This window comes from Harmonia axyridis, chromosome 4, assembly GCF_914767665.1.
Source record: "Harmonia axyridis chromosome 4, icHarAxyr1.1, whole genome shotgun sequence".
NCBI classification, from domain to species: domain Eukaryota; kingdom Metazoa; phylum Arthropoda; class Insecta; order Coleoptera; family Coccinellidae; genus Harmonia; species Harmonia axyridis.
This window is the reverse complement of record NC_059504.1, coordinates 20,832,120-20,855,578: the sequence shown is the minus strand read 5'-3', so window position 1 is coordinate 20,855,578 and position 23,459 is coordinate 20,832,120. Positions and strand designations below refer to the sequence as shown.

Sequence of the window (23,459 nt, the reverse complement as noted above, 5' to 3'; positions counted from 1 at the left end):
TTGGGGAAGATTGAAAGATATAATTTTCCACATAGACGTTTAGACTTGTTGGGACTTCAAACATGATTTAAAAAAAATATCAAATATGCTACATTTTTGAAATGATAATTTTAAGGTTTATAGAAATATGTAGAAATATAAGGGGTGCTCCTTGAAAAAATGGGAAAATGATCATTTTCGAAACACACCTTTTAACTATGTAACCGTGATAGCTATGGAGTTGTGGTTTTCGCCAATGAATTTCTCATGAAAATTGGACCTCGACCATTGACATCAATTTTCGTCTATTTAGTATTAAAACAGGACTTCCCATTCAAAAGAGTCCAATTTGGTTCATACTGTATATATGTACTAAGTAAGATTTGTTCATCAATAAAACAAACACATTGATAACCGGTTTGGAAAATTCAAGGTCAATTTAGGGTAATGCAATGCATGCATGTATTGTTTTTATAATGATGTAGTGTTATAAATACTACCGCTTGCATAGCTCTCAGTTCTGACTAATTTTAATGATGAAGTGATGAGTTGGTGTTTTATTTATAATGCATTGGTTTATCGAAGTTCTGCTACTCATCTCATTCCTATTGTACCTTCTACATCTATACATATCCAGAAATTATGATTATTGGCAAAAGAGGAATGTGCCCTTCATCAAACCCAAACCTTTTGTGGGCAACATGGGTGATATCTTACTGCAAAAGTACAACATGAGTAGTTTCTTCGAGAAGCTCTACAATGATATGGACGCTCCATTCTTCGGGATTTTCGTATTTTCCAAGCCTGCTCTTATAGTCAAAGACGTGAAACTTCTGAAAAATATCTTCGTGAAGGACTTCGATCATTTTATGGACCGTAACACGTTGGCCGCTGAGTACGACCCTGTTACCGCCCACATGCTGTTCATTGAAAAAGGAGAGGAATGGAAGTTGATGAGATCGAAGATCAGCCCTTTCTTCAGCCCTTCGAAGCTGAAGGCAATGTTCGGGGCAATCGATAACCTTGGCGTATCTTTGCGTCGTCATATCGACGCTTGCCCGAACAGGTCCGGCCTGGACGTGAAAGAATTGAGCAGTAAATTTTCGGTTGACGTGATTGCAAAGTGTGTTTTCGGTATTGATGCCAAATCGTTGGAAATCGAGGATGGCGATTTTCTCAGAATTGCTCATAAGATTTACGATACCAGGCCTATAACATCCTTCAGATTCTTGTGTTATTTTTTCTTCCATTCGTTCGCGCGGATTTTCAAAATGAAGCTCTTTGACGCAGATGTTGTAACTTTTTTGAGAAGGGTTTTCTGGGAATGCATCGAACTGAGGGAAAAAAACAACGTGAGGGGAAATGATCTTATAGATATTATTGTGGACCTGAGGAAGAATAACGAGCTATCTGAACGTATCAAATTTGGTAAATGTTTTTTTTTATCTGTTTTGTTATTATGCATTTTGGTTTATTATTTTCAATACAATATGAGGAAAGCACTGATGTGAAGTCAAGAGTTTCAATCGTTCGTTCAATTGTTCTTATATTATAACTATATATCGTCGGCTTACTGCCAAAACCAGATAAGTAACATTTTTGTCATTTTGTTAATTTTGTCTAAATGAAGTTTGTAAGTTTCTGCCTCCAATAAAACAACTTCATTGAAGAAAACCTTTTAATAAGTGAAAAAATTAGATTGATTGTAATGCTGTGAACATAATTAATGCCAGAAATCCGTAAAATTTTCTTACGAAAATGCACTTAACGCAAAATGTTAAAAAATGTACTTTTCTTGTTTTGGCAGTAAACCGACGATAGGTTCTTCAAGGGTACGAATGAATGAACCTGCGCTCCTGTCATCACGTCAATGATTTATTTATATTGCCTCATAATGTAAACCATATATGAATTTCTAACGACTAAAATCGCTTTTATTCCTTTTCAAAAATATATAACATGATATAAAACTTTTTTACTAAACTATTAAAATCATCAGAGTTTTGAGTTTCAAACTGCAAATCAACCAGATGCCTACCTTGCATAATCTGTTAACTTTAAGTAATTAAAATATTCGTTGCCTTCATTTTTTCAACATTTTCAAATTGATGAATATTGTTCTTTAAATGTGATCAAAGGAAAAAATCTAACGGTGTTAAATCCGTAAACCTTGGTAGCCACCAAATATTTCAATTATCTGAATTCATCAGATTATCATAGATAGACACCTGGTTGATTTGAAGTGGTAAAATCACTCTTTTGATGATTTTTCTAGTTCGGTACAAAAAATTTATATCATGTTTTATATTTTTGAAAAGAGAGGAAAAAAGGATAGAAATCATTACAAAAATTCATATGGTTCACATTAAAAAAAAAACAAATTTGTATTATAGCTTCAAAAAGTGTGTGTGTGAAAAAAATTTCACACTAATGGATTCTACTGAAAAAAGTGCCTGTAGAATGTTTTTATTTCATGTTTATAGCACCAGTAATAAGAAGTTATGAGAACTTTTCATTTCACGCCATTTTGCAAATTTCTCTTTTGGCTTTTAAACAGTTGATTTTGTAAGGTTGCGGTGTTCACCAAATAAATTCTCTCAAATTCGAGACCGAAAATTTGCCATTCATTTTTTCTAGCTTGAAGGTATTCTGAGATCCCCTAACTAGACAACGAATTTAGGACACCCGATACTTTTGAAAAAGCATAGCGGTCTTTTGGATAGATACTCTTACCGAAAGGACCTCTGTTTTTTCGAAATTAATATTTAACGTGACAATTTAGTATAGTAATTTTAATATTTTACGTTTGTTTTAGATGGTGATAAAGTTATAGCCCAAGCTTTATTATTCTTCGTAGCAGGTTTTGAAACAACGGGGTCAACAATTGCTTTCACTCTTCATTCTCTGTGTACAAATCTGGATATACAAAGAAAACTCAGGGAAAATATACGTGATATTATCAAAAAACACGGTGGGCAACTAACAATGGAATCCATAGAGAATATGGATTACCTTGACAATGTAATAAAAGGTATTTAAAAAAACATAAGATCTTATTAGAAATTAAGTATCTTTTATTATATCATCACAGAAGATATTTGTAAAAGAAAAAAACCAGGTCCTTCAGGTCTAAGTCTTAACTAAAGTCAATATTAAATCTAAAAAAATACATGAGTGTTACAAGACAAGAACATTTATTTCATAACCCAGTTGCAGGAACGTTCATTGAAATTGTATGCCGTATTAATAATTTAATCCCCTATTAAACGCCAAAGGGTGTAGGTAACCAATAGCCTCCTCCTAATGGAGAATTTAAATTTTAATAATGGCATCAAATTTTAATGATTGTTTCTGCGAGTGGGTGTATAACTGCTATTTCAGAGACATAAGTGAATTTGAAATGGTTTCTACTAACCATTTGACTTTATAATTCAAAATACTAACCATTTGACTTTATAATTGTTTCTTGGAATAGTTTAGCTAATTTTAAGAAATCTGATCAAATACCTCAAAAATTTATACTTAATATCTATTTGTTCAAACTGTAGAAACCTTGAGGAAATACTCACCTGTCCCTGTAATTGATAGGGTATGCACTAAAGACTATAAAATACCTGAAACCGACATTGTAATAGAGAAAGGAATTATTACTTTGGTGCCACCATATGGATTTCAAAAAGATCCAAAATATTTTGATAATCCTGAGAAATATATTCCAGAAAGATTCGAGTCTATAAAAGAAGATATGTTTTATATGCCATTTGGACATGGACCCAGGAACTGTATAGGTGGGTACACATAAGATTCAAATAATTTAGCAGATATTTCAGATTTTTATTGAATGATACTATAACTACAATTGCCAGAAGCCATTATAAGATTTTAACGATAGTCTTCAGACGAACGAACGATGTGTATTTGATTGGGTTGTAGAAGATGTTTCTTTTATGAAGTCTACTTAAACATTGTAAGATAAACCATAAGAGGCTTGAAGCAATTAATGAAAACTAAATAATTCAACAATGTTTTCAATGATATGTGTAATCTTATCTCAATAATATTCTTCCAATATAATTTAAATGGAAATTAAAGCTCCAATCATTTTTAGGTCGCCGTTTTGGTCTTATAGCTGTTAAGTTAGCAATTTTACAAATTTTGAAAGAATTTGAACTTCATTCTACAGATGAAACACCAGTAAACCTTGAGTTTAGCACCGCATCTTTGATTCCCCAACCCATTCAGCAGTTAAGAATGAGCTTCATCAACACAGATCCATTGTTTTGATGGAATTGAAATGACATCATAATGTTATAATATTGTTATTGTAGATTATTTATTTCGAATAAAAAATTTGAAATTCAGTTTGAGCTAGGCAATTCTCTATTGACTCATTTTTATTTTAAATTTTTATCAAAACGGAGTATTATCAACAACTTGATTTATTAACTATCTTCGAAATTGATTCCTCGCGTATCTCTCGGTGAAACATACATCAATATTAATAGAAGAAAAAAAATAAAACACTTGACTATACGTTTCATAATTTTTTTAGTAACTATTTATTGTTTAAGGAGTGGCATATAAAACTCATATGCATACTATCTACAACTATTATTTCTAGTGATGAATTTCCCGGTCTGGAATTCTCCTCGTTGTCGCCCCGTGTAGATGCACTTGAAGGGTCCAACTATTTACGTACAATTTACCCAACAGAAAAATATCCGGGCCGGGAATTCTCTTCTCGGACGCCTTGGAGTGAATGCACCTAAATGGTTCGACTATTTTCGTTCAATTTACCCGACAGAAAAATTTCCGGGTAGGAAATTCTCTTCTCGACCGCCCTGGTGTGAATGCACCTTGTGGGTTCGACTAATTTCGTTCATTTAACCCGACAGAAAAATTCCCGGGCCGGGAATTCTCTTCTCGGGCGCCTTGGAGTGAATGCACCTAAATGGTTCGACTATTTTCGTTCAATTTACCCGACAGAAAAATTTCCGGGTAGCGAATTCTCTTCTCGACCGCCCTGGTGTAAATGAACCTGAAGGGTTCGACTATTTTCGTTCAATTTACCCGACAGGAAATTTCAGGGTAGGGAATTCTCTACTCGACCGCCCTGGTGTGAATGCACCTGAAGGGTTCAACTATTTTCGTTCAATTTACCCGACAGGAAATTTCAGGGTAGGGAATTCTCTACTCGACCGCCCTGGTGTGAATGCACCTGAAGGGATCCACTATTTTCGTTCAATTTACCCGACAGAAAATTTCAGGGTAGGGAATTCTCTACTCGACCGCCCTGGTGTAAATGCACCTGAAGGGTTCGACTATTTTCGTTCAATTTACCCGACAGGAAATTTCAGGGTAGGGAATTCCCTACTCGACCGCCCTGGTGTGAATGCACCTGAAGGGTTCCACTATTTTCGTTCAATTTACCCGACAGAAAATTTCAGGGTAGGGAATTCTCTACTCGACCGCCCTGGTGTGAATGCACCTGAAGGGTTCAACTATTTTCGTTCAATTTACCCGACAGAAAAATTCCCGGGCCGGGAATTCTCTTCTCGACCGCCCTGGTGTAAATGCACCTGAAGGGTTCGACTATTTTCGTTCAATTTACCCGACAGGAAATTTCAGGGTAGGGAATTCTCTACTCGACCGCCCTGGTGTAAATGCACCTGAAGGGTTCCACTATTTTCGTTCAATTTACCCGACAGGAAATTTCAGGGTAGGGAATTCTCTACTCGACCGCCCTGGTGTGAATGCACCTGAAGGGTTCAACTATTTTCGTTCAATTTACCCGACAGAAAAATTCCCGGGCCGGGAATTCTCTTCTCGACCGCCCTGGTGTAAATGCACCTGAAGGGTTCGACTATTTTCGTTCAATTTACCCGACAGGAAATTTCAGGGTAGGGAATTCTCTACTCGACCGCCCTGGTGTGAATGCACCTGAAGGGTTCAACTATTTTCGTTCAATTTACCCGACAGAAAAATTCCCGGGCCGGGAATTCTCTTCTCGACCGCCCTGGTGTAAATGCACCTGAAGGGTTCGACTATTTTCGTTCAATTTACCCGACAGGAAATTTCAGGGTAGGGAATTCTCTACTCGACCGCCCTGGTGTGAATGCACCTGAAGGGTTCAACTATTTTCGTTCAATTTACCCGACAGAAAAATTCCCGGGCCGGGAATTCTCTTCTCGACCGCCCTGGTGAAAATGCACCTGAAGGGTTCGACTATTTTCGTTCAATTTACCCGACAGGAAATTTCAGGGTAGGGAATTCTCTACTCGACCGCCCTGGTGTAAATGCACCTGAAGGGTTCCACCATTTTCGTTCAATTTACCCGACAGGAAATTTCAGGGTAGGGAATTCTCTACTCGACCGCCCTGGTGTGAATGCACCTGAAGGGTTCCACCATTTTCGTTCAATTTACCCGACAGGAAATTTCAGGGTAGGGAATTCTCTACTCGACCGCCCTGGTGTGAATGCACCTGAAGGGTTCAACTATTTTCGTTCAATTTACCCGACAGGAAATTTCAGGGTAGGGAATTCTCTACTCGACCGCCCTGGTGTGAATGCACCTGAAGGGTTCCACCATTTTCGTTCAATTTACCCGACAGGAAATTTCAGGGTAGGGAATTCTCTACTCGACCGCCCTGGTGTGAATGCACCTGAAGGGTTCCACCATTTTCGTTCAATTTACCCGACAGGAAATTTCAGGGTAGGGAATTCTCTACTCGACCGCCCTGGTGTGAATGCACCTGAAGGGTTCAACTATTTTCGTTCAATTTACCCGACAGGAAATTTCAGGGTAGGGAATTCTCTACTCGACCGCCCTGGTGTGAATGCACCTGAAGGGTTCCACCATTTTCGTTCAATTTACCCGACAGGAAATTTCAGGGTAGGGAATTCTCTACTCGACCGCCCTGGTGTGAATGCACCTGAAGGGTTCCACCATTTTCGTTCAATTTACCCGACAGGAAATTTCAGGGTAGGGAATTCTCTACTCGACCGCCCTGGTGAAAATGCACCTGAAGGGTTCGACTATTTTCGTTCAATTTACCCGACAGGAAATTTCAGGGTAGGGAATTCTCTACTCGACCGCCCTGGTGTGAATGCACCTGAAGGGTTCCACCATTTTCGTTCAATTTACCCGACAGGAAATTTCAGGGTAGGGAATTCTCTACTCGACCGCCCTGGTGTGAATGCACCTGAAGGGTTCAACTATTTTCGTTCAATTTACCCGACAGGAAATTTCAGGGTAGGGAATTCTCTACTCGACCGCCCTGGTGTGAATGCACCTGAAGGGTTCAACTATTTTCGTTCAATTTACCCGACAGGAAATTTCAGGGTAGGGAATTCTCTACTCGACCGCCCTGGTGTGAATGCACCTGAAGGGTTCGACTATTTTCGTTCAATTTACCCGACAGGAAATTTCAGGGTAGGGAATTCTCTACTCGACCGCCCTGGTGTGAATGCACCTGAAGGGTTCGACTATTTTCGTTCAATTTACCCGACAGGAAATTTCAGGGTAGGGAATTCTCTACTCGACCGCCCTGGTATGAATGCACCTGAAGGGTTCCACTATTTTCGTTCAATTTACCCGACAGGAAATTTCAGGGTAGGGAATTCTCTACTCGACCGCCCTGGTGTGAATGCACCTGAAGGGTTCAACTATTTTCGTTCAATTTACCCGACAGGAAATTTCAGGGTAGGGAATTCTCTACTCGACCGCCCTGGTGTGAATGCACCTGAAGGGTTCAACTATTTTCGTTCAATTTACCCGACAGGAAATTTCAGGGTAGGGAATTCTCTACTCGACCGCCCTGGTGTGAATGCACCTGAAGGGTTCAACTATTTTCGTTCAATTTACCCGACAGGAAATTTCAGGGTAGGGAATTCTCTACTCGACCGCCCTGGTGTGAATGCACCTGAAGGATTCGACTATTTTCGTTCAATTTACCCGACAGGAAATTTCAGGGTAGGGAATTCTCTACTCGACCGCCCTGGTGTGAATGCACCTGAAGGGTTCAACTATTTTCGTTCAATTTACCCGACAGGAAATTTCAGGGTAGGAAATTCTCTACTCGACCGCCCTGGTGTGAATGCACCTGAAGGGTTCAACTATTTTCGTTCAATTTACCCGACAGGAAATTTCAGGGTAGGGAATTCTCTACTCGACCGCCCTGGTGTGAATGCATCTGAAGGGTTCGACTATTTTCGTTCAATTTACCCGACAGGAAATTTCAGGGTAGGGAATTCTCTACTCGACCGCCCTGGTGTGAATGCATCTGAAGGGTTCGACTATTTTCGTTCAATTTACCCGACAGGAAATTTCAGGGTAGGAAATTCTCTACTCGACCGCCCTGGTGTGAATGCACCTGAAGGGTTCAACTATTTTCGTTCAATTTACCCGACAGGAAATTTCAGGGTAGGGAATTCTCTACTCGACCGCCCTGGTGTGAATGCACCTGAAGGGTTCAACTATTTTCGTTCAATTTACCCGACAGGAAATTTCAGGGTAGGGAATTCTCTACTCGACCGCCCTGGTGTGAATGCATCTGAAGGGTTCGACTATTTTCGTTCAATTTACCCGACAGGAAATTTCAGGGTAGGGAATTCTCTACTCGACCGCCCTGGTGTGAATGCACCTGAAGGGTTCAACTATTTTCGTTCAATTTACCCGACAGAAAAATTTCCGGGTTCAACTGTTTTCGTTCAATTTACCCGACAGAAATATTTTTGGGTCGGGAATTCTCTTCTCGACCTCCTTGGTGTGAATGCACCTAAATGATTCAAATATTTTCTTTCAATTTATCCAACACAGAATGAGAGAAATTTACGTGTCTGGAATTCTTTTCGCCATCGTCTAGTATGAATGCAACTATAAGGGCTTCACCTATTTCCGTTCAATTTACCCGACAGAAAAAATTTCCGGTTTCAACTATTTTCATTCAATTTACTCGACAGAAGAATTTCCGGTTTCAACTATTTTCGTTCAATTTACTCGACAGAAAAATTTTCGGGTCAGGTATTCTCTTCTCGACCACCCTGGTGTGAATGCACCTAAATGGTTCAAATATTTTCTTTCAATTTACCCAACAGAGAAATTAACGTGTCTGGAATTATTTTCGCCATCGTCTAGTATGAATGCAACTAAGGGCTCCACCTATTTTCGTTCAATTTACCCGACAGAAAAATGATTAAACATTTAATTAATTATACAATGTGTATTCATGCATTAAGGCCTTAAAAAATCAAATTCTCTCAAATATGGTCATAAAATATTAAGTAATTTAAGACATTAAAAAATTTCGTCTTATTAATATCGAAAAATCAATTATTACACTCACAGTTTAAAAACAATACAATAAATTTCCTTTCTAAATCATCTACTAGTATTCCTACTTCCTATAGTTCAATAATAAGTAGATTAGATTAGATTTAGATTTAATTAAGGACGTTACGTTTCACTGCGACCTAATGGTCTATTTGCCCCCCATCAGAGCTATTAATAATAATAATATTTCTTTATTTAGTGTTTGAGTTAAATCGTGAAACCATTACAATATCTTTTAGCGATTCTTTAAATTCGTAAAATCATTAATTAATTATATAATCGTAGGTAATCTTATCATTAGTATATTTTACTACGCGTTCAGCAATTGTTCATGTAGAGATCTTGAAATATTAATTATTTAGCTCTGTGGGTATTTATATTTTCGACTTTATTTCGATTTTTGTTGAATATTTTGATTTTTCTTCAATTTTCGAAATTCGTATCTTCTTTGTGTGTATAATAATGTTTTTTAATTCTTTGAATCAAAATAAAAAATTATTGAGCTCAAACTGGAACCCCTCAAAATTTGCCGCTTTATCCTTCATCCTATTCAGCCTGCTGGTAAATCCGCGACTGACATCAGCTATCATATTTGTGTATCATCTTTTCATATCTGTGTTTCATCTTTATATACCGGGATTTTCACCATAATTTGACACCCCCCCCCCTTTAACTTTGTTACTGGAAGAGGTACAAAAAAATTTTACAAAATCGACTGTGTATCTCAAAGATTGTAAATGAAGTTATGTGAAATACAGCCACATATCAGGATCCATATAATAATTAAGTCTACATGATGAACCACATATTGGTCCTTTGCGCCGGATGTTAAATATTATATGTACATCTCAACCAGTCTACGTAATGAACCTCATTATTGTATCTATGAAAATGAATAATACTCAAATGCAGGCAATTACAAATTAATTTTGTATATTATCTGTTGAATTAATGGGAAATTTGAATAGCATAACATAAATATTCCAAGAAAATTTTTCACCATCAAAGCTAAAGCAAAAAATATCATTCAAATAGTTACATTGTAAGCATTAACCTACTAATAATGAACCAAACTTACACGTGGATAACTGGTTTGGAAAAATCAAGGACATTTTTGGCTACCTTATACATTTTTTTCATTTCTCTGGATCGTAATATATAAATACTACCGCTTGTATGGCTCCCATTTCTTTTGTGACTAATTTCAATGATAAAGTGATTAGTTGGTGTTTTATTTATAATGCATTGGTTTATTGAAGTTCTGCTACCCATCGCATTCCTATTGTATCTTCTACATCTATACATATCCAGAAATTATGATTACTGGCAAAAGAAAAATGTGCCCTTCATCAAACCCAGACCGTTTGTTGGCAACATGGGTGAAGTATTACTGCAAAAGTACAACATGGGTAGTTTCTTCGAGAAGCTCTACAATGATATGGACGCTCCATTCTTCGGGATTTTCGTATTTTCCAAGCCTGCTCTTATAGTCAAAGACGTGAAACTTTTGAAAAATATCTTCGTGAAGGACTTCGATCATTTTATGGACCGTAACACGTTAGCCGCTGAGTACGACCCTGTTACCGCCCACATGCTGTTCATTGAAAAAGGAGAGGAATGGAAGTTGATGAGATCGAAGATCAGCCCTTTCTTCAGCCCTTCGAAGCTGAAGGCCATGTTCGGGGCAATCGACAACCTTGGCGTATCTCTGCGTCGTCATATCGACGCTAGCCCGAACAGGTCCGGCCTGGACGTGAAAGAATTGACCAGCAAATTTTCGGTCGACGTGATAGCAAAGTGCGTATTCGGTATTGATGCCAAATCGTTGGAAATCGAGGATGGCGAGTTTCTGACAATTGCTCATAAGATTTTCGATACCAGGCCTATAACATCCTTCAGATTCTTGTGTTATTTCTTCTTCCATTCGTTCGCGCGGATATTCAGAATGAAGCTGTTCGACGCAGATGTTGTAACTTTTTTGAGAAGGGTTTTCTGGGAATGCATCGAACTGAGGGAAAAACACAACGTGAGGGGAAATGATCTTATAGATATTATTGTGGACCTGAGGAAGGATAACGAGCTATCTGAACGTATCAAATTTGGTAAATGTCTTTTTTTTCATTTGTTTTATTATTATGCATTTTGGTTTATTATTTTCAATACAATATGAGGAAAGCACTGATGTGAAGTCAAGAGTTTCAATCGTTCGTTCATTTGTTCTTATATTATAACTATATATCGTCGGCTTACTGCCAATACCAGATAAGTAACATTTTGTTAATTTTGTCTAAATGAAGTTTGAAAGTTTCTGCCTCCAATAAAACAACTTCATTAAAGAAAACCTTTTAATAAGTGAAAAAATTAGATTTATTGTAATGCTGTGAACATAATTAATGCCAGAAATCTGTAAAATTTTCTTACGAAAATGCACTTAACGCAAAATTGTTAAAAAATGTAGTTTTTTGGCAGTAAATCGACGATAGGTTCTTGAAGGGTGCGAATGAATGAACCTGTGCGCCTGTCATCACGTCAATGATTTCTTTATATTGCCTCATAATGTAAACTATATATGAATTTCTAACGACTTAAATCGCTTTTATTCCTTTTCAAAAATATAATAATAATAATGCCTTTATTGAAGAGAATAAAAAATATTACAATTCCAATAAAAAACATCTTCCACTCAAACCCTGACGAAAAATATATGAAAAAAAGCCTTATACATCTCGAGACAATAATGATTGAAAAAGAAAAAAAAATAACGTAACACAAAGAAAAAATTTCAATAACTTTCTGGTTTCAAAATTTAATTATAAGTGAGTCATATGTCAAAAAAAAGAGAGAATTACTGATTACTGAGCCCGCACTGATCCCTATAAACTACATCCCTGACTTTAGCTCTGAAATATGACACAGACAAATCTACAAATGAATTACAAATATATCTGTTATAAAATCTATAAATGGAAAAACTAAAAGATTTTTCAAATAGTGATAGCCTATGAGGAGGAGGGGATATAAGTCCTCTACTACGTGTGTTAAGATTATGTACATCAGACCTGAATGTTATCTTTCGATACAGATACGATGATTTTTCTTTTGGCTTGAAAACAGTTGATTTTGTAAGGTTGCAGTGTTCACCAAATAAATTCTCTCAAAATCGAGACCGAAAATTTTCCATTAATTTTTTTCTAGTTCGAAGGTATTCTGAGATCCCTTAACTAGACAACGAATTTGGGACACCCGATACTTTTGCAAAAGCATATCGGTCTTTTCCTTTTGGATAGATACTCTTAGCGAAAAAACCACTGATTTTGCGAAATTATTATTTAACGTGACAATTTAGTATAGTAATTTTAATATTTACGTTTGTTTTAGATGGTGATAAAGTGATAGCCCAAGCTTTATTATTCTTCGTAGCAGGTTTTGAAACAACGGGGTCAACAATTGCTTTCACTCTTCATGCTCTGTGTTTAAATCTGGATATACAAAGAAAACTCAGGGAAAATATACGTGATATTATAAAAAAACACGGTGGGAAACTAACAATGGAATCCATAGAGAATATGGATTACCTTGACAATGTAATAAAAGGTATTTTAAAAAACATAAGATCTTATTAGAAATGAAGTATCTTTTATTATATCATCATAGAAGATATTTGTGAAAGAAAAAAACCAGGTCCTTCAGGTCTAAGTCTTAACTAAAGTCAATATTATAAATCTGAAAAAATACATGATTGTTACAAGACAAGAACTTTCAATTCATAACCAAGTAGCAGGAACGTTCATTAAAATTGTATGCTGTATTAAAAATGTAATCCCCTATTAAAGGCCAAACGGTATAGGTAACCAATAGCCTCCTCCTAATGGAGAATTTAAGTTTTAATAACGGCATTAAATTTTAATGAATGTTCCTGCGAGTGGGTGTATAACTGCTATTTCAGAGACATAAGTGGATTTGAAATGGTTTCTACTAACCATTTGACTTTATAATTCAAAAGTAGTATGTCCTTGTTTCTTGGAATAGTTTAGCTAATTTTAAGAAATCTGATGAAGTACCTCAAAAATTTATACTTAATTATCTATTTGTTCAAACTGTAGAAACCTTGAGGAAATACTCACCTGTCCCTATAATTGATAGGGTATGCACTAAAGACTATAAAATACCTGAAACCGACATTGTAATAGAGAAAGGCATCATTACTTTGGTGCCACCATATGGATTTCAAAAAGATCCAAAATATTTTGATAATCCTGAGGAATATATTCCAGAAAGATTCGAGTCTATAAAAGAAGATATGTTTTATATGCCATTTGGACATGGACCCAGGAACTGTATAGGTGAGTACACATAAGATTCAAATAATTTAGCAGATATTTCAGATTTTTATTGAATGATACTATAACTACAATTGCCAGAAGCCATTATAAGATTTTAACGATGGTCTTCAGACGAACGAACGATGTGTATTTGATTGAGTTGTAGTAGATGTTCCTTTTATGAAGTCTTCCAAAACATTGTAAGATAAACCATATGGGGCTTAAAGCAATTAAAGAAAATTAAATAATTCAACAATGTTTTCAATGATATGTGTAATCTTATCTCAATAATATTCTTCCAATATCATTTAAATGGAAATTAAAGCCCCAATCGTTTTTAGGTCGACGTTTTGGTCTTATAGCTGTTAAATTAGCAATTTTACAAATTTTGAAAGAATTTGAACTTCATTCTACAAAGGAAACACCAGTAAACCTTGAGTTTAGCACCGCATCTTTGATTCCTCAACCCATTCAGCAGTTAAAAATGAGCTTCATCAACACAGATCCATTGTTTTGATGGAATTGAAATGACATCATAGTGTAATAATATTGTTATTGTAGATTTATTTCGAATAAAAAAATTTGAAATTCAGTTTGAGCTAGGCAATTCTTTATTGACTCATTTTTATTTTAAATTGTTATCAAAACAAAATATTATCAGCAACTTGATTTAATAACTATCTTCGAAATTGATTCCTCGCGTATCCCTTGCTGAAACATACTTTCAATATTCATAGAAGGAAATAAATAAAAAACTTGACTATACGTTTCACAATTTTTTTAGTAACTATTTATTACTTAAGGAGTAGAATATAAAACTCATATGCATACTATCTACAACTATTATTTCTAGTGATTAATTTCCCGGTCTGGAATTCTCCTCGTTGTCGCCCTGGTGTAGATGTACTTGAAGGGTCCAACTATTTATAAGACCAATTTACCCAACAGAAAAATATCCTGGTCGGGAATTCTTCTCTACACCGCCCTGGTGTGAAAAAACCTAAGGAGTTATCTAGGGAATTATCTTCTCGACCGCCCTGGTGTGAATGCACCCAAATGGTTCGAATATTTTCTTTCAATTCACCCAACCGAGAAATTTAGGTGTCTGGAATTCTTCTCTTCATCGTCTAGTATAAATGCAACTAAGGGCTTCACCTATTTTCGTTCAATTTACCCGACAAAAAAATTTCCGGGTAGGGAATTATCTTCTCGACCGCCCTGGTATGAATACACCCAAATGGTTCAACTATTTCCTTTCACCCAACAGAGAAATTTACTTGTCTGGAATTCTCTACGCCATCACTCTAGTATAAATGCAACTAAGGGCTTCACCTATTTTCGTTCAATTTACCCGACAAAAAAATTTCTGGGTAGGGAATTATCTTCTCGACCGCCCTGGTATGAATGCACCCAAATGGTTCAACTATTTCCTTTCACCCAACAGAGAAATTTACTTGTCTGGAATTCTCTACGCCATCACTCTAGTATAAATGCAACTAAGGGCTTCACCTATCTTCGTTCAATTTACCCGACAAAAAAATTTCCGGGTAGGGAATTATCTTCTCGACCGCCCTGGTATGAATGCACCCAAATGGTTCAACTATTTCCTTTCACCCAACAGAGAAATTTACTTGTCTGGAATTCTCTACGCCATCACTCTAGTATAAATGCAACTAAGGGCTTCACCTATCTTCGTTCAATTTACCCGACAAAAAAATTTCCGGGTAGGGAATTATCCTCTCAACCGCCCTGGTATGAATGCACCCAAATGGTTCAACTATTTCCTTTCACCCAACAGAGAAATTTACTTGTCTGGAATTCTCTACGCCATCACTCTAGTATAAATGCAACTAAGGGCTTCACCTATCTTCGTTCAATTTACCCGACAAAAAAATTTCCGGGTAGGGAATTATCTTCTCGACCGCCCTGGTATGAATGCACCCAAATGGTTCAACTATTTCCTTTCACCCAACAGAGAAATTTACTTGTCTGGAATTCTCTACGCCATCACTCTAGTATAAATGCAACTAAGGGCTTCACCTATCTTCGTTCAATTTACCCGACAAAAAAATTTCCGGGTAGGGAATTATCCTCTCAACCGCCCTGGTATGAATGCACCCAAATGGTTCAACTATTTCCTTTCACCCAACAGAGAAATTTACTTGTCTGGAATTCTCTACGCCATCACTCTAGTATAAATGCAACTAAGGGCTTCACCTATCTTCGTTCAATTTACCCGACAAAAAAATTTCCGGGTAGGGAATTATCTTCTCGACCGCCCTGGTATGAATGCACCCAAATGGTTCAACTATTTCCTTTCACCCAACAGAGAAATTTACTTGTCTGGAATTCTCTACGCCATCACTCTAGTATAAATGCAACTAAGGGCTTCACCTATCTTCGTTCAATTTACCCGACAAAAAAATTTCCGGGTAGGGAATTATCTTCTCGACCGCCCTGGTATGAATGCACCCAAATGGTTCAACTATTTCCTTTCACCCAACAGAGAAATTTACTTGTCTGGAATTCTCTACGCCATCACTCTAGTATAAATGCAACTAAGGGCTTCACCTATCTTCGTTCAATTTACCCGACAAAAAAATTTCCGGGTAGGGAATTATCTTCTCGACCGCCCTGGTATGAATGCACCCAAATGGTTCAACTATTTCCTTTCACCCAACAGAGAAATTTACTTGTCTGGAATTCTCTACGCCATCACTCTAGTATAAATGCAACTAAGGGCTTCACCTATCTTCGTTCAATTTACCCGACAAAAAAATTTCCGGGTAGGGAATTATCCTCTCAACCGCCCTGGTGTGAATGCACCTAAATGGTTCGAATATTTTCTTTCAATTCACCCAACCGAGAAATTTACGTGTCTGGAATTCTTCTCTTCATCGTCTAGTATAAATGCAACTAAGGGCTTCACCTATTTTCGTTCAATTTACCCGACAAAAAAATTTCCGGGTAGGGAATTATCCTCTCAACCGCCCTGGTGTGAATGCACCTAAATGGTTCGAATATTTTCTTTCAATTCACCCAACCGAGAAATTTAGGTGTCTGGAATTCTTCTCTTCATCGTCTAGTATAAATGCAACTAAGGGCTTCACCTATTTTCGTTCAATTTACCCGACAAAAAAATTTCCGGGTAGGGAATTATCTTCTCGACCGCCCTGGTATGAATGCACCCAAATGGTTCAACTATTTCCTTTCACCCAACAGAGAAATTTACTTGTCTGGAATTCTCTACGCCATCACTCTAGTATAAATGCAACTAAGGGCTTCACCTATCTTCGTTCAATTTACCCGACAAAAAAATTTCCGGGTAGGGAATTATCCTCTCAACCGCCCTGGTGTGAATGCACCTAAATGGTTCGAATATTTTCTTTCAATTCACCCAACCGAGAAATTTACGTGTCTGGAATTCTTTTCTTCATCGTCTAGTATGAATGCAACTAAGGGCTTCACCTATTTTCGTTCAATTTACCCAACGAAAAAATTTCCGGGTCGGGAATTATCTTCTCGACCTCCCTGGTGTGAATGCACCCAAATGGTTCAACTATTTCCTTTCACCCAACAGAGAAATTTACTTGTCTGGAAATCTCTACGCCATCACTCTAGTATAAATGCAACTAAGGGCTTCACCTATCTTCGTTCAATTTACCCGACAAAAAAATTTCCGGGTAGGGAATTATCCTCTCAACCGCATTGGTGTGAATGCACCTAAATGGTTCGAATATTTTCTTTCAATTCACCCAACCGAGAAATTTACGTGTCTGGAATTCTTTTCTTCATCGTCTAGTATGAATGCAACTAAGGGCTTCACCTATTTTCGTTCAATTTACCCAACGAAAAAATTTCCGGGTCGGGAAGTATCTTCTCGACCTCCCTGGTGTGAATGCACCCAAATGGTTCAACTATTTCCTTTCACCCAACAGAGAAATTTACTTGTCTGGAATTCTCTACGCCATCACTCTAGTATAAATGCAACTAAGGGCTTCACCTATTTTCGTTCAATTTACCCGACAAAAAAATTTCCGGGTAGAGAATTATCTTCTCGACCGCCCTGGTGTGAATGCACCTAATGGGTTCAACGATTTTTATTCAATTTACCCGACAGAAAATTTTCGGGTCGGGAATTCTCTTCTCTACCGACCTGGTGTGAAAGAATGTACCTAAAGGGTTCAACTATTTTCGTTCAATTTACCCGACAGAAAAATGATTAAACATTTAATTAACTATACAATATGTATTCATGCATTAAGGCCTTGAAAAATCAAATTCTTCCAAATATGGTCATAAAATATTAATTTAAGTCATTAAAAACTTTTGTTTTATTAATAAATAATACAATAAATTTCCTTTCTAAATCATCTATTAGTATTCCTACTTCCTATAGTTTAATAATAATTAGATCACATTAGATTTAGATTTAATTAAGGATGTTACGTGTCATTGCGACCTAATGGTCTATTGTGCCCCCCATCAGAGCTATTTATAATAATAATAATATTTCTCTATTTAGTGTTTAAGTTAAATCGTGAAACCATTACAATACCTTTTTGCGATCCTTTAAATTCGCAAAATCATTAATTATATAATCGTCTAAAATGTTATCATTAGTATATTTTAATACGCGTTCAGCAATTGTTCAAGTAGAGATCTCGAAAAAGGTTTTTGTTAAATATTTTGATTTTTCTTCAATTTTCGAAATTCGTATCTTCTTTTTGTGTGTAATATAATAATGTTTTTTAATTCTGTGAATCAAAATAAAAAATTATTGAGCTCAAACTGTCACCCCTTAAAATTTTCCGTCCTATCCTTCATCCTATCCTATCCATCCTGCTGGTAAATCCGCGACTGACATCAACTATCATATTTCACTTTTCACTCAATGTGCTAAGATTTGCAAGCGAAAAATCGGATGAAATGTGGTTCAAATTATTGATTATTGGAACAGCGAAAAAAAAAGACGTATAATCTGTTCGAGCCTCAGATGTCCATAATAATATTAAACAGTTAATAGGAAACAGTCAAGACTCAAGAATCGACTGTCTATCTCAAAGATTGTAAATGAAGTTATGTAAAATACAGCCACATATCAGGGTCCATATAATGAAGTCTACATTATGAACCACATATTGGTCCTTTGCGCCGGATGTTAAATATTATATGTACATCTCAACCAGTCTACGTAATGAACCTCATTATTGTATCTATCAAAATGAATAATAGTCAAATGAAGGCAATTACAAATTAATTACGTATATTATCTGTTGAATTAATGGGAAATTTACATAAATATAACACGAAAATTTTGCACCATCAAAGCTACAGCAAAAAAGATCATTCAAATAGTTACATTGAATATAGTAAGCATCAACCTACTAATAATGAACCAAACTTGCACGTGGATAACTGGTTTGGAAAAATCAAGGACATTTTTGGCTAACTTATACACACACTTTTTTCATTCCGCTGGAGCGTAATATATAAATACTACCGCTTGTATAGCTCCCACTTCTTTTGTGACTAATTTTAATAATGCAGTGATTAGTTGGTGTTTTATTTATAATGCATTGGTTTATTGAAGTTCTGCTACTCATCTCATTCCTATTGTACCTTCTACATCTATACATATCCAGAAATTATGATTACTGGCAAAAGAGGAATGTGCCCTTCATCAAACCCAAACCTTTTGTTGGCAACATGGGTGAAATCTTACTGCAAAAGTACAACATGAGTAGTTTCTTCGAGAAGCTCTACAATGATATGGACGCTCCATTCTTCGGGATTTTCGTATTTTCCAAGCCTGCTCTTATAGTCAAAGACGTGAAACTTTTGAAAAATATCTTCGTGAAGGACTTCGATCATTTTATGGACCGTAACACGTTAGCCGCTGAGTACGATCCTGTTACCGCCCACATGCTGTTCATTGAAAAAGGAGAGGAATGGAAGTTGATGAGATCGAAGATCAGCCCTTTCTTCAGCCCTTCGAAGCTGAAGGCCATGTTCGGGGCAATCGATAACCTCGGCGTATCTCTGCGTCGTCACATCGACGCTAGCCCGAACAGGTCCGGCCTGGACGTGAAAGAATTGAGCAGTAAATTTTCGGTAGACGTGATTGCAAAGTGTGTTTTCGGTATTGATGCCAAATCGTTGGAAATCGAGGATGGCGAGTTTCTGAGAATTGCTCATAAGATTTTTGATACCAGGCCTATAACATCCTTCAGATTCTTGTGTTATTTTTTCTTCCATTCGTTCGCGAAAATTTTCAGAATGAAGCTGTTCGACGCAGATGTTGTAACTTTTTTGAGAAGGGTTTTCTGGGAATGCATCGAACTGAGGGAAAAAAACAACGTGAAGGGAAATGATCTTATAGATATTATTGTGGACCTGAGGAAGGACAACGAGCTATCTGAACGAATCAAATTTGGTAAATGCTTTTTTTGTTTTTGTTTTGTTATTATGCATTTTGATTTATATTATTTCCAATACAAAAAAATGAGGAAAGTACTGACGCGAAGTCAGGAGTTCTAATCGTTTGTTCATTTGTTCTTATAATATAACTGTATATATACATATATGTGGTCACCAAATACATGAACAAGCGCTCAAAAGCTCCTGTCTTCACGTCAATAACTTTCTCATTTTTTCGAATTTATGATTCAGATGATGCTATATATCGGCACTATAAATTTTGTGAGAGGATTGTTATTCAAAATTTCACGTAAACCAATAATTTAACGCTGCCGTGTCAACATATTTATGATCCTGATTCAAATAATAATAATCTTTCAAATGTCTTCCGTGCAAGGAATTCTTCTCATACCTTCATGATTAGTTTGGTGGTCATATGAGATTATTTCTTCTTTATTTAGTTGTAGCGATGTGGATTCGTGAGCTTCATACACTCAGTTGGCAATTTCTTTTTACATTTAAACATAAAAGAATTACGAATCTATTCAAGGAACGCGAGCTCAAAAGCTAGTTGGAAAATACTATTTTATGCCTTTTGGATATACATATATGTACTCTTTTCGAAAGGACCTCTGCGATTTTGCATAATTAATATTTAACGTATGAGGTACCTTATTATTAGTATAGTCTTTTTAATTTTTTTCAAGTTTGTTTTAGAGGGTGATAAAGTGATAGCCCAAGCTTTATTATTCTTCGTAGCAGGTTTTGAAACAATGGGATCAACCATTGCTTTCACTCTCCATGCCCTGTGTTTAAATCTGGATATACAAAGAAAACTCAGGGAATATATACGTGATAATATCAAAAAACACGGTGGGAAACTAACAATGGAATCCATAGAGAATATGGTTTACCTTGACAATGTAGTAAAAGGTATCTAAAAAACATAAGATCCTATTGAAAATGAAATATATTTTACTGTTCACAGAAGATATTTGTGAAAGAAAAAGCCAGGTCTTTTAGATCTAAGTCTAAACTGAAATCAACATCCAGATTAAAAAATATATGAGAGTTACAAGGCAAGAAAATTTAATACTGAGATTTCTATGTCAGAAGACATACAGAAAGAAAATGAATTTAAAATGATTGTTAATAATCATTTGGATTTAATGTTTCTTGAAATGAAGTATCTCAAATATTTATATATCTATTTGTTCAAACTGTAGAAACCTTGAGGAAATACTCACCTGTCCCTATACTTGATAGGGTATGCACTAAAGACTATAAAATACCTGAAACTGACATTGTAATAGAGAAGGGCATTATAACTTTGGTGCCGCCATATGGATTCCAAAAAGACCCAAAATATTTTGATAACCCTGAGGAATATATTCCAGAAAGATTCGAGTCTATAAAAGAAGATATGTTTTATATGCCATTTGGACATGGACCCAGGAATTGTATAGGTGGGTACACATAAGATTCAAATAATTTAGCAGATACTTCAGATTTTTATTGAATGATACTATAACTACAATTGCCAGAAGCCATTATAAGATTTTAACGATAGTCTTCAGATGAACCTGTATGTGTATTTAATTGAGGTATAGATGTTCCTTTCATGAAGTCTACTCAAATATTGTGAGATAAACCATAAAGGAAATAAAGCAATGAATGAAAACTATATAATTCACCAATGTTTTTAATTATGTGTGTAATCTTATCTCAATAATATTCTTCCAATATCATTTGAATGGAAATTAAAGCCCCAATCATTTTAGGTCGACGTTTTGGTCTTATAGCTGCCAAGTTAGCAATTTTACAAATTTTAAAAGAATTTGAACTTCATTCTACCGATGAAACACCAGTTAACCTTGAGTTCAGCCCAGCATCTACGATTCCTCAGCCCATTCAGCAGTTAAAAATGAGTTTTATCAACACAGATCCATTGTTTTGATGGAATTGAAATGAAATAATGTAATAATATTGTTATTGTAGATTTATTTCAAATGAAAAATTTAGTTTGAGCTAGGCAATTCTCTATTGACTCAATTTTTAATTTAAATTTCTATCAATAATGAGTATTATCAGAAACCTTTCAAGATTTAATAAATATTTTGTTTATGGAATGAAATATAAAACTCATAATATCTACAACTTTTATTCCTAATGCTACCTCAAAAAATACTGTTTAGATTGACACAATATGATCATTTTCATCAATAATAAATATGTTTACCTACTGAACAACGGTTTAAAATAACGTATTAAAAACAGTTAGTTTTGAAAGAGATTAAAATACTATTATCTACGATTATTATGGCCCTTTTTATAAGGATTAGTTCTCCTCAAATCAGAAATTTTTGTTTTGGTTTTATTCTGTACTTTATTCTGTTGGAATTGAGCAATAATAGGGGTTTTAGTTGCCACTGTATCGTTTATCCTAAGTTCTTCTGATGATTTTCTTTCCAATAACTTCAACTTGGCTTCAATTGCTTGAATTTGAGATTCTCTGTCGTTTTTTCTCACTGGTTTTGCCATAGCTAAGGCGGGAATAATTATCTGTTGTCGTGGCTTCGAGATTTCCTCCTAAATGTAAAACATTTAGTTTTAATTAATTTTGTTAATTTTTATTCTCAAATATTGACTTACATTATTCATATTATGCGCCCAAGTAACATTGATTCTTTTTTGACCCACCAACATATTATGCAATTTTTCTTTAGCATTCAATGCATCTTCTTCTTTCAAGTAGGTAACAAAAGCATAGCCCCTAGGTTGACCTGCTTGTGGTCCAGTTCGATGAAAAAGGAGGTCAAACTTAACAATATCACCATGTTTTTGCACAAGTTTCAAAAGTTGATACCAGTTGGAAGAAATTAAAATTGTGTTAATAAATTTGTTCAACATAATATATGTATTGCTTAAATTTATTTTCTGTACTGCCAGATACTTACTCAGTTATGCGAAAATCTAAATTACCAATCCACAACCTCTTATCTTTAATTTTAGCATCTGGTTCCTCAGTTTCTTGTGACATGGTCACAATATTTTTAAAACATAATTCAGAATTCTACAGGAAAATCAATAATTATTTGCCTTTTTCTTATGTTCTAATTCTGTTAACCTATATACACCCTACACAGAACAAAAATTGTCTTAACTTGACGGTTTGTCTCTGCTCTTAAGACTCATGTGAAGCAAAATTTAACAAGAGCATGCTTATTTGAATATCCGCAACAGGGAGTAGATTTATTAGCTTTCGATCATAGACTAATCATAAGCGTTATAATTATTAATCTATGGAAAAACACACAAATCAGAGTAATCAATAACCAGTGAACTGTCAGTTCACTGTCAATAACATATGATACAAATATTTTTGTTTTGACTTTTGACGTTGTCAA

The 23,459-nt window shown here is 35.8% G+C and overlaps 2 protein-coding genes across 6 annotated transcripts; one reads left to right on the top strand and one right to left on the bottom strand.

Annotated features, from left to right (window-relative positions):
• The first annotated feature begins 450 nt into the window (after window positions 1–450).
• Window positions 451–22,202, top strand: LOC123678830 (cytochrome P450 6j1-like). Of its 5 annotated transcripts, XM_045616067.1 has the most exons (8): window positions 452–1,407; window positions 2,795–3,010; window positions 3,528–3,767; window positions 12,689–12,904; window positions 13,414–13,653; window positions 20,770–20,985; window positions 21,279–21,518; window positions 21,834–22,202. In XM_045616067.1, exons 1-8 carry the CDS (start codon window positions 546–548, stop codon window positions 22,007–22,009), a joined length of 2,406 nt encoding a protein of 801 aa, XP_045472023.1. In that variant the 5' UTR covers window positions 452–545; the 3' UTR covers window positions 22,010–22,202. The 5 variants fall into 5 exon arrangements, with proteins under 5 accessions (XP_045472027.1, XP_045472023.1, XP_045472026.1 ...); XM_045616071.1 differs by lacking the exons at window positions 2,795–3,010; window positions 3,528–3,767 and having other exon boundaries at window positions 451–1,407; XM_045616070.1 differs by lacking the exons at window positions 13,414–13,653; window positions 20,770–20,985.
• On the bottom strand, window positions 22,198–23,331 carry LOC123678833 (probable RNA-binding protein 18). The gene is made up of 3 exons (XM_045616073.1): window positions 23,010–23,331; window positions 22,705–22,918; window positions 22,198–22,641 (listed from the first exon to the last, which is right to left on the bottom strand). The coding sequence occupies exons 1-3, from the start codon at window positions 23,090–23,092 to the stop codon at window positions 22,357–22,359; spliced, it is 582 nt and encodes a 193-aa protein (XP_045472029.1). The 5' UTR covers window positions 23,093–23,331; the 3' UTR covers window positions 22,198–22,356.
• Window positions 23,332–23,459: the final 128 nt, after the last annotated feature.

What these genes read in the sequence shown, in the direction of transcription:
- LOC123678830 (XM_045616067.1), top strand. Translation starts at nt 546, where the DNA reads ATGCATTGGTTTATCGAAGTTCTGCTACTCATCTCATTCCTATTGTAC. An exon ending in CCTTGACAATGTAGTAAAAG is followed by an intron (nt 20,986 to 21,278) that starts GTATCTAAAAAA and finishes TTCAAACTGTAG; the next exon opens with AAACCTTGAGGAAATACTCA. An exon ending in TGGACCCAGGAATTGTATAG is followed by an intron (nt 21,519 to 21,833) that starts GTGGGTACACAT and finishes CAATCATTTTAG; the next exon opens with GTCGACGTTTTGGTCTTATA.
- LOC123678833 (XM_045616073.1), bottom strand. Translation starts at nt 23,092, where the DNA reads ATGTCACAAGAAACTGAGGAACCAGATGCTAAAATTAAAGATAAGAGG. An exon ending in TTAGATTTTCGCATAACTGA is followed by an intron (nt 22,919 to 23,009) that starts GTAAGTATCTGG and finishes TTCTTCCAACTG; the next exon opens with GTATCAACTTTTGAAACTTG. An exon ending in GGGCGCATAATATGAATAAT is followed by an intron (nt 22,642 to 22,704) that starts GTAAGTCAATAT and finishes TTTTACATTTAG; the next exon opens with GAGGAAATCTCGAAGCCACG.